Source organism: Lynx canadensis, chromosome A3, assembly GCF_007474595.2.
Source record: "Lynx canadensis isolate LIC74 chromosome A3, mLynCan4.pri.v2, whole genome shotgun sequence".
NCBI classification, from domain to species: Eukaryota; Metazoa; Chordata; class Mammalia; order Carnivora; family Felidae; genus Lynx; species Lynx canadensis.
In genome coordinates this window covers 10,133,328-10,146,804 of record NC_044305.1, presented here as the reverse complement: position 1 = coordinate 10,146,804, position 13,477 = coordinate 10,133,328, and the positions used below count along the sequence as shown (strand labels likewise).

The following is a 13,477-nucleotide window of genomic DNA, read 5'->3' as shown; positions in this document are numbered from 1 at the left end:
GCTGGCACACAACGAGCATCATTAAACGCTACCTGTCATCACGTCATTGCTGTTCCTACAGCCGAAACCATCCCTACTGTCGCTGGCACCTCTGCTCCTAATTACCCTGATCGCTAAGTACTCACACTACTGTTACCAACTTACTATAATAGAACCTACAGCTCTTTGATCTTTCAGGCATAACACACTTGGGTACATCAAGGTAGAAGGGAGTCTCCTTTCTTTTAAAGACCAAACCAAAAAGAGGAGTCACATTCCAAAGTTGCCCAGGATTGAGCAGGGTTTTACCCCAATCAAGCCGAATAATGTGGAAAACCTTACAAATACCAAGGAGCCATCCCAAGACCAAAACAGATCTGGATGGGATGAAAGTGATCTGCACTTTTAAAGCTCCCTTGGAGCGCCTGGGTGGCTCAGTCGGTTAAGCATGTGACTTCAGCTCAGGTCATGATCTCGCGGTCCATGAATTCGAGCCCCGCGTCAGGCTCTGTGCTGACAGCTCAGAGCCTGGAGCCTGTTTCAGATTCTGTGTCTCCCTCTCTCTCTGACCCTCCCCTCTCACTCTCTCTGTCTCTCTCTCTCTCTCTCAAAATAAACAAACATTTAAAGCAATTTAAATAAATAAAAATAAAAACGTTTTAAAACTACAATACCCACAAAAACATGGATGAATCTTACAAATATAAATTTGAGCAAATGTACTCAAACATGAAAAGGAAACTACTGCATGATTTCTATAAAGAAAAAATCTCAAAAAAGAGATTAATCCGTGGTAGAAATCAACAGAGTGGTCATATCCCTGTGGGGAGAGAGAGGGATGTAGGTGACCAGGAAGGGGCACAACGGAGTTGCTGGGGTAAAAATGGGTGGGATTCTGATCTTCGCTCTGGATGCTGGTGACGTGGGTGTGCTAACTTTGTAGACACCTGAGCTGCACGCTTATGATGTTTGCACGGTTCTCTGTGTAGGTTATACTGCAATACAAGTTTCCAAATGTATAACAACACAATTTGAAATAAATATGACAAAATGATGCTGCTGAACGATCGCTGTATTTTCCCGATAACTTCAGTGACCGTACGAATGAAAAACCATTGAAAATACTGAATTACAACGAGGATGCCAAGGCCACTCAGTGGATAAACAACGGTCCCTTCACCAAATGGTGCTGGAACAACGTTTGCACACGTGCGAGAGGATGAAGCTGAACCCCTACCTCACACCATATACAAAAATTAACCCAAAAGGGATCGATGACTGAAAGAGCCAAAACTACAAAACTCTTAAAAAGATACATAGGAGTAAATTTTCATGAGCTTGGATTTAACAGTAAAGTCTTGGATATGACACCTAAGAGCAACAAAAGAAAAAAATAGATAAATTAGGCTTCACCAAAATTAGTAACTTCTGTGAATCAAAGAAATTTTATCAAAGAAAATGAAAAGATGAAAAAAAAAAAAGAAAGTAAAAAGACAATCTAGAGAGAAAGAGAAAATATTTGCAGAGCATCTCTCTGATAAGGGTCTAATAGCCACACTATATAAAGAACACTTACAACTCAACAATGAAGACAATCAAATTAAAAGGCGGGCATAGGATTTGAATACGCATTTCTCCACAGAAGATATAAAATCGGCCAATAAGCACATGAAAATATGCTCAACATCGTTAGTCATAAAGTTAATGCAAATCACAACCTCAGCGAGATACCACTTTGCAGCCACAAAAACGGCTCTCATCAAAATAGTGAAGAAGGAAAATAAAAACTGTTGGCGAAGATGTGGAGAAACCGGAACCTTCCTACATTGCTGGTGGAACGCAAAATGGTGCAAGATGACAGAAAACCATTTGGAGGTTCTTCATAAAGCTAAAAGATGGAATTATCCAGCAAGTGGGTAATGGACCCAGCAGGACCCAGCAACTCCACTCCTAAGTATATACCCCAAAATGCTGAAAAGAGATCTTCAAATCCTTGTACACGAATGCTCAAAGTAGCACCATTCCCAACAGTCAAAAGGTGGAAACAACCCAAGTGTCTTTCAACAGATGCAGCCATAAAAAGGAATGGCGTTCAGGGCGCCTGGGTGGCTGAGTCGGTTGAGAGTCCGACTTTGGCTCGGGTCATGATCTCGCAGTTCATGGGTTTGAGCCCCGCACAGGGCTCTGTGCTGACAGCTCAGAGCCTGGAACCTGCTTGGGATTCTGCGTCTCGACCCTCTTTCTCTGCCCCTCCCCCACTCATGCTGTCTCTGTCTCAGAAATAAATAAACATTAAAGAAAAAAAAAGGAATGGAGTTCCGATGCCTACTACAAAGTGAATGAACCTGGACAACATTATGCCGGATGGGTCACGTGTCACAGGAATGCAGTTACACGAACCATCCGGCGTAGGTAAATCCCTAGAGACGGAGAGCGGAGTGGTGGTTCCGGGACTAGAAGAATGCGGGGCCGCTACTTCATGGGTAGGAGGGTTCCTTTTAGGGTGACGAAGATGTTTTGAAACTTCACGGCAGTCCTAAATGCCACTGAGTTACTCACTTCAAAATGGTTCGCTGATGTCAACCTCACCTCGACAGAGATATGTTGGGTTCAACAAAAGCGTACACAATGAGAAGTGTATTATTACCAAGAAACGCCCCATCTGCATACGTTAGACCTTTCCCTCTAGAACGTTAGACCTTTCCCTCTAGAACGAGGTGAACCAGAAGCCGATCAGCTCTCCGAGGTCTTGTCCGCCTGAGGGACTGATATCGTTTCTGCTCAGGCAATTACATTCTCTTCTGAGTCTGGACAACAGACGTCACGATCAAGAGGGTAGGAAAGGGTTAAGAAAGGACGCGGAGCTACAGGGGCACACGCAGCCAGCCCGCTTGAGTTATTTACTCACTTGAAGTCAGAAGGAGGGTAACTCACCCGCACGATGATGCCCATGCGCTTGCTTTCGTAGGTGAAAGGGAAGATCTGTAAGATGGTGAAGTTCAGGATCTGGTCGCCAGGGGTCCTCAGCTGCATGGAAGACTGGTCCCGGCCCACCAGGGTCAGCCCCACACTTTCGGTCCACTGTACGAGGGCCACCTAAACGGGACACAGGGTCGAAATCAGACACGCCGCCCAGGGCCCCGGCTCACAGGTCAAGCAAATGAACACAAGGGTGGAACTGGGAGCGGAGACGGGGCACAGGCAGCCACTGGGGCCCCGGGGGGAGGCTGGGCCGGCCCGCGACGGCCTCGGCTCCTCCGGGCCTGCGGGCGCTCCCACCTCCCAGCTGCCCTCGGCGCGGTACAACTCACCTTCTCCTCCGGGCCCAGAGGCAGGCTGCGTGCCCGGGCCGTGGCAGAGGGAACACACAGAGGGTCGGGAGCGACCGCGTCTGCGACACCTGCACGGAGCCCACGGCAACAGGCAGCCCCACGAGTAAGCAACCCGGTAGGTGTCCACGGCCCTTCTCAGCCGGGCGGCTCTGCCGCCGAGGGGACGTGCGGCCACGTCCGGGGACACTGCTGGTGGTCGCAGCTGGAGAAGGGGGCGTGTGCCCGCACCTCCTGGCCTCCACCGTGAGGGGCTGTCAGACATCCCAAACCACAGCAGAGATTTACCCCCCGCCCCAGAAGACAGTCCTGCCTGCGGGTGAGGACCCCGGTCTACACGGAAGAGGAAACCGGCGCTGGAGGAGGCTACTCATTCAGCTGCCAGGCCAGGAGGGCGCTTCCTGGGGGCGTGGCTTCTGTCGCCCCCTGGAACCTTCTCGCAGCCTCAGCGAGACTGGCTTCCCTTCAGGTCAAAGGCGGGGGCCGCAAACTCCAAGACGGGGACCGGACTGGTCATGCAAGAAAGTGAAGAGGGCAGGGTGGGGACGCGCCCGCATCACATCCACAGGGGCGGCGACCCCATGACCCCACGATGCACTGATGGAGGAGGCTACCCCCAAGGGGGCGTGGCCCCGGATGGCCAGAGCTTCTGGTTTCTCGAGAAAAGAACAGAAATCTGGACCTGTGCCTGAGATCTCCCTTTAAATACAAACAATTACTTTGCATCTTTTAAGAGCCTGTGAATCTGCGGGCACCTGGGTGGCTCAGTCAGTTAAGCCCTCGACTCTTGATTTCGGCTCGTCATGATCTCACCGTTCATGGGACCGAGACCCACACTGGGCTGTACACAGACAGCACGGACGGAGCCTGCTTGGGATTCTCTCTCTCTCCCTCTCTCTCTGCCCCTCCTCTGCTCATGCATGCGCTCCCTCTCTCTTTCTCAAATAAATAAACAAACATTAAAAAATAGTGATAAAAATAAAAGCCTGTGAACCTGGCCAGGGGCCTCCAGGAAGAGAAGGAAATACAAGGGGAAAAGGAAAACAACAGACAGGGGAGCTGGGGAGGGGTTGGACAGTGCTGAGTCCCCACCCGGACTTGCCCTTCCCCCCTCCCCCACTGCCACAGGAAGGAGGCACAAGAGAGTATGGAGAGCCCACGGGGTGCCTGACAGACACAGCCTAAATGGCAGGGCCACCCCGCGTGCCCAGCAGAGAGCCCACTGAGCTAAGAATGACCCACTCCACCTGAGTGGATATGAAAAACCAGACTCAGAGAAGCAAGCAAGGTGGGAGGCTCCCGGCTGAAAGCAGCGACAGCCTGACATGGGATCTAATCCTGGGTCTAACAGAAACGGCCAACCCCAGATCAGCTGGGGGCCTGCCCTACAAGCACAGGGGCCTAGACTGGGGTACAAGTTCATCCTCAGTGGTGCCTGGCCGCACTCAGGCATCCACCTGACACACTGTCACCGGCAGAAAGTTGAGACGTGCAGCAGGCAGCATAACGGCCCCCAAAGATGCCGACAACCTAATCCCGGGACCTGTGAACAGGTTACCTTACACGGCCAAATGGCCTTGGCAGGGGTGATGAAGGTTAAGGACCTGGCCATCAGGAGCCACTCGTGGATTATGCAGGTGGGCCCAATGTAATCATAGGGGTCCTCAAAAGGCAGAACTTTCCTGGCCGCAGCCAGAGAGGAAGTTGAGGGCAGAGGGAGGGTCAGAGAGAGGAGATGGCATCGGTTTTGAAGAGAGAGGCAGGGACATAAACCAAGGAACAGGGTAGCATCTAGCTGCCGGGAAAGGCAAGGCAACAGATTCACCCCTGGGGCCTCCGGGAGGAACAGAGGCGCCCCGGCCGACTGGTGAGCCCTGGATCGGACCTCTCACCTACAGGACTGTGATAAATGTGTAGTGTTTCCAAACAGCAGAAGTGCAGTAATTTGCTACAGCCAACGACAGGAAACGCACACAAGACGCTTCCAATTTTAATGCCCAACAAGCCGCCATTTTATTCCAAACCAAGCCCGAGAGGATGGAGTCTAGAAAAGGTACGCCCCCCCCTTTCTTCTTATAAAATGTAACTTTTAGGGAAGGAAAAGAAGGCAGCTTTTAGGACAGAGCAGACCTGGGGAGTGACAGAGGGTGACAGAGAAAGGGGTACCCAGGAGGTGCTGATTCTGAGATGCTTTACTAACTTTCAGCTGGGTGGTGGGTCACAAGGGGCCATCACTGTGTAAGTAACTGTGCAGTATTTCAGTGTCCCTGCAGGGGCAGAGGGCACTGAGAGTCACTTTCCCGGGGGATCACAGTTGCCCAAGCTTCTGCCTCACCAGGATGCTTCCGGAGCTCCCCCTTCCTTCTACCAAGAGATTCTGCACAGGCAGACACCTGCTACTCCGTGTTTCGGGAACCCCCAGGCTCTCCTGGGCTGCCCTACTACTCCCTGGAGCGGGGAGGGGCGGGGGGGGGGGGGCACAGATCAAACCAGGGTTCTAGCTCCGCTCTGCCCCCCGTCCCCACTCCCTCCAGGTGGCTTCTTTTCCATTTCTGTCCCAGCCCTAAACATTCTGTGTATGCATCCCTCGTGGGTTCTGCTCAGATACCTAACTGGCTTTCTGTTGTGGCCAGTAACTGGATTTATGCTGGAACAAGAGGTTTGTCTTCAAGAAACTCTACTCGGCTCGAATTATGTCAGAACAAGTCAACCAGGATTCCCATGGACTAGCTTTCCCCTCTGACCGACAGAAGATACCGTCACACTGACCTCCTCCTGCAAAGAAAGGGCTAGTCTAGCAATGACTGTTTGTTGTCTTGTTTGCTAATAGTCTGCATCAGTCTTTGAAAAAAACCATTCATTTACTGGTCTGAGTCAATGACTCTTTCCATAGGGCTTGTCTTACCTGCAAACAATCATCTCTCCAAGTCTAAAATGATCAGTGAAGATTGGACACACACAAAATGATCGCATCTCCACGTACACTGTTTATAGGGTGACACGTGTGATGGGCAATACTTCTATCTCCTACTTTCTCTCTCTCTCTGTACCACGGAAATATCTTCCTCATGTACCTGCATTTCTTTTCATTTTTTAAAAAAAAAATTTTTTTAACATTTATTTATTTTTGAGACAGAGACAGACAGAGCATGAACGGGGGAGGGTCAGAGACAGGGAGACACAGAATCCGAAGCAGGCTCCAGGCTCCGAGCTGTCAGCACAGAGCCCGACGCGGGGCTCGAACTCAGAAACCATGAGCTCATGACCTGAGCCGAAGTTGGACGCTGAACCGACTGAGCCACCCAGGTGCCCCTCTTTTAATTTTAAGTAAACACATATCTCAACTCAACATATTACAAATACATAGGTACACACGAGCCAAAAAAACCCTAAGTTTACATCCTCCTTCACACACCGATTCTGTAACAAAGAAAAATTCTTCTCGAGATGCCTTCAACCGTGACTGCCAGTGAAAGGGGTTTTTTTCATTCTTGTTTTCAAGCTGCTGCTACACCACCCCTCAAAAACCCATTTCATTGTTCTGAACAGACGTGAAAGGTCAGTGGTAGTGGGCTTCATGGAAATGCATTAACTCCCCTAAAGCCTGCTCTTAACTACAATGGGAAGAATGCGGAACCGGCAGTGGCTTCCAAGAGCACGTGGCAGTTCCCACCTGGGCCAGCCCAGCCCCCTCGCCAGGGACCCTCAGGGCTGTACTGGAGGGACAGCCGGTCTGTAATTCTGAAATGGTGAGCACTGACAAGTGCCGCTGATGGGTGAAATACGCCTGTAGGCAAACATCTTCCAACCTCGACTTCTTCTGCAGCGACGCCCTCAGGGGAGCGAAGGAACGAGCCACCACCAGGCTTGCTGCTCCCCACGCTGGGTCCAACCTCCTCATTAAAACCTCCCTGGTCTCTCTGGGGACCGGTGCCCCCAGGACCTGAGCCCTACCAAGGGGGCGGGTCACTGATTCTCACCTTCCGCTCTCTGGCCCACAGCGTTAGTCTGAAGCTCCTTTCTAACAGAAATCCCCAAGGTCCTACGGAGAAGAGACTGGTTTGGCATTGGGGTGCTCCCCGACCCTTCTCGAATGCAGCAGGGACACACATTTCAGGGGTCAGGAGAGACCAATGCATGTCTTTGCAAAACAAGAGGACATGAAATGAGGTTACTTCTTATCCTGACGGATCCAAACCTCCGTTCAAGAGAATCACTCCATATGGTCCGGTCAGAAAGGATTTGGGGGTCTTGAGTCTCATTGTCCCCAACAGCCAGAAGTCGGGGGGAGGGGGTGCTCTGAGACTTCAGGTCAGAATATCCAGAGGTCAGAGCAGCAGCAGCAAAAGAAACCCGTTAAGGTGAATGATTGAACAAATAAATGAACTCTACCAAATGGAAACGGAGAAGGGGGTGGAAGGCCGGGGAGTGGGGGCTCCTGAGTCGGCCGCGTGTTTTGGTTTGGGCCAGGAAATCAAAAGGACGGGCTGCTATGCTCCCTCCCCAAAATGCCCATCTGAAGAATTCAGGCCAGAACGATCCATGAAAGGGCTTTTTCATCATTTGTGGGTCAGCAATAAACCACCTGTGACAAGTCTTAATAATTTTCCCTTTGTACCTGGGAAACGCGTGCTTGGGAAATACGCCAGGTCAGGCTAAAAAGCCTTGAATTCTTGTCAGGAGTAGGATGCGCAGCCATCGTCAGAGCGTGCGTGAATCTGGTACCTCTGGTGGCCTTCGAGAGGATCAACACCCAGACTCGCAAAGACTAGCCAGGTCGCACTAATCCGGCCTTTCAAGACCATGAATGCATCCAGAGACCTAAGGTATTCTTAATTAGGAAGCTCAATGGACAATGCACTACCGAGGGGGCTGGACAGGGAGCAGACAGGAGTAAGGCTGGCCCCATGGGGGCAGGGGTAAACTGAGGCAGGAGCCACCCCGTTCGGCCAGCCACTGCCCAGGAGAAACTGGGCCCACCATTTCCAGATCTGACCTTTCCCAAGAAAAGCTGACTTTTCTATAACATTAAGTGATTTAAAAAAATATATATATATTGCTGCAGATTTTTTTTTTTTTTTTTTTTTACACACAGCACAGAGCAAACAAAACACTGCCCCTGTTTTATTTATGAATCTTTGGGCAAGATGGTGGTTAAAAGGCCACTCCCCATCCAAGTTTCTTTGATCCTGTACTTGAGATTCAGGCTCCTATCACTTAATCTGATGAAAATTTAGATTTGAAAAGAAAGAATGACATCATCTCCATAAAATCTTAGCCACTCAGAAATAACTTTGCCCTCAAGTCCATTCTGGGCCAACGCTAACAAGAAACGGGACAGAACCGGCCCACCGAACAGCTAATCCCAAGCATAAGTCATTTGATAGGTTTTCTACAGCGTCCCTAAAACATTCCCAACACCCCCTCTCTTCTGAGCAACCAACACCCTATTTCAAGATTCTTACCCCACTGGTTAATAAATAACATTGTCCCAGTGTTTTCTCCTTAAGTTCCTGACCTCTGTTTTCTGAACTCACCCTGGGGCAAAAACAAGGCAGCAGGAGGGCAAAGCCCCACCCACCTCCTAAATCTTTCTCCCTCATTTGCACACACGTCTGAATGCAGTCATTGTCCAACAGCCCGGAGCACAGGTACAAGGAGGCATTTAAGGAAGGGCACCCCTGAGCAATGAATGTGGTCCTGGAGGGAAAAACCTCAGGTCCGCACAAGGGCTGAGAAGGCAGGACCCCAGCAAGGCCACAGGTTTGCCCTTCCCCGGGGTGGTTTTTATCCTCACTCTCTGCAACACAGTTACAAAGATGCAAAACGAGACACCTGGAGCCTTTTACACACACACACACACACACACACACACACACACACACTCTCTCTCTCTCTCTCTCTCTCTCTCTCTCTCTCTCTCTCTCTCTCTCTCTCCGAGATGTGCAGAGATTGAACCCGTCAGGCTATGTCAGGACATCAAAATTTAAGATGGACAGAAGTGGGAGACAAAATGAATAATCTGTGGTGTACCTAAGCAGCAGGAAAGAGCATAGCCATTAAAAATCCTATCACAGGGGGGCCTGGGTGGCTCAGTCGGTTAAGTGTCTTAACCGACTTAGCTCAGGTCATGATCTCACAGTCCTTGAGTTCGAGCCCCATGTCAGGCTCTGTGCTGACGGCTCAGAGCCTGGAGCCTGCTACAGACTCTTGTTTCTCCCTCTCTCTCTGCCCCTCCCCTGTTTGCTGTCTGTCTGTCTGTCTGTCTCTCTCTCTCTCTCTCTCTCTCTCTCTCTCTCTCAACAATAAACATTAAAAAAAATTTTTTTAATAAAATAAAAATCCTATCACAGATGGCTACTGGACAGGGATAAGACAACGTATTACCAGGTGGACAAATCAAGATAGAATGTGGAATGACTAAACATTTAAATTTTAGGTACGGAAGCGAGAGGAAAAATACCAAAATAGTTTTTTTTCTCTAATTGTTTACCTTTTCTATAACAAGCCTATGTTACACTTACAAAATCTGCTGCTCGCTGAGCTGTATCTTCACTGTACTTTTTTTTACGATTTTATTTTTTTAAGTAATCTCTGCACCCAACGTGGGGCTTGAACCCACAGCCCCGAGATCAAGAGTCGCCCGCTCCGCTGACTGAGCCAGCCAGGCGCCCATTCACCATACTTTTCTATCTCCCAGCAAGGTGACACGGGCTCAGGAATGGCCTCCTTGGCAGACTCTGCCATCGATGGGGGGACCTGTGCACGCAGCTCTTTGTTGATCTCTCGTGCTGTAAGAGGGCTGTTTCAAGGTCACTGGAGATCAGAGGAGAAACATACCCTTTTGGTTTGTCTTTCTAAGGACAGGACCCTGGAGAGATGGGTGGTGAAGACAAGGCACTCGGGGGGCTCCCAGAAGTTTTCTTAGCACCCAGTGTGTTAGCTTCTCCAGATAAGACAGAGGGAAGGGATCAAAAAAAACACACTTCACGGAGCCTGGGAGGCAAACAGACCCCGAATGCTGGCTCAGAACAGGCCAGAATATCCAGACGCTCTGGAAGCTCACCCAACGTCAGCCTGAAGCTCCCAACACAGGTGCACAGCACTCAGTAGTGTTTCGTGAGCGACAAAGCACATGCGAGCCCTCCTCCCACGGGCAGAGGAGCAGTATCGCAGTCACAGAACCAGCCCCGGGACGCGGGCTGCCTGGTTTTCGTCTCGCCAGCCACGTGGCCTTGGGGACACCCGTCAGCCAACCTACGCCTCATCCGCTAAACGGGCACCACCGCAGTACCCGTGAGCCGTAGGAGGTGCCCAGAGCACAGTGCCCCTGGCACACCAAGCAGGAACTCGGCAGGTGGCCGTGTCTTACTGTCGTCAGCTCACTGACGATTTGCCCCAAATCACCCCACTAAGGAACCTTCTTGCACTGCTGGTGGGAATGCACACTGGTGCAGCCCCTGTGGAAAACAGGATGAAGCCTCCTCGAAAAGTTAAAAAGTAGGGGCGTCTGGCTGGCTCAGTCGGTAGAGCATGCAACTCTTGGTCTTGGGGGTCGTGAGTTCGAGCCCTCCATCGGGCAGAGACATTAGTTAAAAAAGAATAAAAATAAAATTAAATTAAGTTAAATTAAAAGTTAAAAATAGAACTACTCGGGGCACCTGGGTGGCTCAGTCGGTTAAGTGTCAACTCTTTTTTTTTTTTTTTTTTTTGTCAACTCTTGATTTGGGCTCAGGTCGTGATCTCATGGTCGTGAGACTGAGCCCTGCCTGTGTCAGGCTCCATGACGGGCGTGAAGCCTGTTCAAGATTCTCTCCCCGCCTTTCCTTTCGCCCCTCCCCCACCTGCACACACACACACACTCTCTCTCGGAAAAATTAAACAGAACTAGCCTACAACCAGTAATCACGCTACTGGGTATTTACCCCAAAAATAAAACAACAAAAGAATATACGTACCCCTGTTATTTACAACAGCCAAACTACGGAAGCAGTCCAAGTGTCCACTGACAGATGAATGGATAAAGAAGTGAGATGTGATCTATAAAGAATATCCCACTGTGTGTGCGTGTCTGTATGGAATACGGAGTATTATTCAGCCCTAAAACAAGAATGCAATCTTGCCATTTGCAATCACAGGGATGGAGTGAGAAAGTATAATGCTGAGCAAAATAAGTCAGAGAAAGAGAAGTATCATAGATTTCACTTAGGTGCGGAATTAAAACAAAACAAATGAGCAAGGTGGGGGTGGGAAGAGAGAGAAACAAGCCAAGAAGCGGACTTCTATAGAGAACACACTGATGGTTACGGGAGGACAGATGGATGGGGGTTGGGGGATGGGGATTGAGTACACTTAGGATGAGCAGCGGGTGGGGTCTGAAATTGCTGAAACATTATATTGTACACCTGAAACTACTATTACACTGTACATCAGCTATGCTGGAATTAAAATTAAAAAATTTTTTTAATTCAAAAACTAAGTAAAATGGGGGTGCCTAGGTGGCTCCGTCGGTTAAACACCCGACTCTTGGTTTCAGCTCACATCATGATCCCAAGGCTGTGAGATCAAATCCCACGCTGGGCTCTGCACTGAACATGGAACCCATTTGGGATTCTCTCTCCCCCTCTCTCCACCCCTTCCCCCCCCCGCCGCCCGCCAAAGAAAAAGAAATAAAAATAAAAATAAAATCCCCCCAGTAATCAGGTCAGAATGTGGCAATTAAACACAGCCAGCAGCTGCGATCGGGGGTCTCAGGAGGCCAATGTGATGCCCTCGCCTTCCATGAAAGTCAGCAGACAGAAGGGTCTTGAAATGCCATCGAGAGACGATACGAACCCACGGCAACCCAATGCTTTAGTCAACCTCAGGCCTCTACTGATGTCACACCTCAGTGATGCTCCAAGTACTGACACGCTTTAAAATCAAGAGCTATAGGGGCGCCTGGGTGGCTCAGTCGGTTGAGCAGCCGACTTCGGCTCAGGTCATGATCTCGCAGTCCATGAGTTCAAGCCCCGTGTCGGGCTCTGTGCTGACAGCTCAGAGCCTGGAGCCTGCTTTGGATTCTGTGTCTCCCTCTCTCTCTGCTCCTTCCCCTGTTCATGCTCTGTCTCTCTCTGTCTCAAAAAAATAAATAAACGTTAAAAATATATATATATTTAAAAACAAGAGCTACTGAAAGCAAGGTACAAAAGTGAATCTATAATCTCTAACGTGCTCTTCTTAAATTTTTAAAAATGTGTCAAGGGGCGCCTGGGTGGCGCAGTCGGTTAAGCGTCCGACTTCAGCCAGGTCACGATCTCGCGGTCCGTGAGTTCGAGCCCCGCGTCAGGCTCTGGGCTGATGGCTCAGAGCCTGGAGCCTGTTTCCGATTCTGTGTCTCCCTCTCTCTCTGCCCCTCCCCCGTTCATGCTCTGTCTCTCTCTGTCCCAAAAATAAATAAACGTTGAAAAAAAAAATTTAAAAAAAAAAAAATGTGTCAATAATTAAGGGGTGAGAAAAAATTCTAATATATGCAAAGAAAGATCTCTGCATGAATACTCGGTTATTGGTGACAATGGGCGTCTCAGAGAAAGATGTCCAGGAGGGGGAGGTCTTGTGTAGAGGGGGCAAGATGAAGGTTTCAGGGTAAGAAGGAGACACGCTTCTCATCCTATGACACGAGCATGGGGCAGGCTTGCAGAACATCCTATACGCGATGAGAACTTGTAATTAATCGCTCTGAAATTAGTGAGCTATTCAAGGCATGGCCAAGGCATCGAGAAACTTTCAATCAAAACACACATCACACACACACACGTACTCACAGGGCACATGTGTGTGCACACACAAGCACCCCTACATATATACAAACATGGATACATAAACACACACACACACTTGTTGCAGACAGAAATCCAACAGGAATGTGACAGCCATAGAATTTGGTAACGGATGTGACTTCACTCACTTCACCCTCCTTCCTTCCCTGGGCTACAGGATGAATCTGTACCACAGAAACATGCAATTATGTTTCTACATAGAGACGCATGTGCTTGGGGAAAATCTATAACAATGTAAACTGTAATCTCTACGTGGTGGATAAAATTAATGTTTATCAACTTCTCTTTTGAATCTACATTGTTACTTTTTCTGTAAGGAAGACATAAGTACTTGTGATTTTACATGCCTAA

The 13,477-nt window shown here is 49.4% G+C and overlaps 1 protein-coding gene across 1 annotated transcript in view; it reads right to left on the bottom strand.

Moving 5' to 3' along the window:
* Positions 1-13,477, bottom strand: part of ATP9A (ATPase phospholipid transporting 9A (putative)) — a 132,421-nt gene that overhangs the window by 30,789 nt on the left and 88,155 nt on the right. Inside the window, 1 exon segment of the mRNA XM_030309389.1 lies at positions 2,914-3,075. Coding sequence (XP_030165249.1) covers positions 2,914-3,075 — 162 coding nt within the window.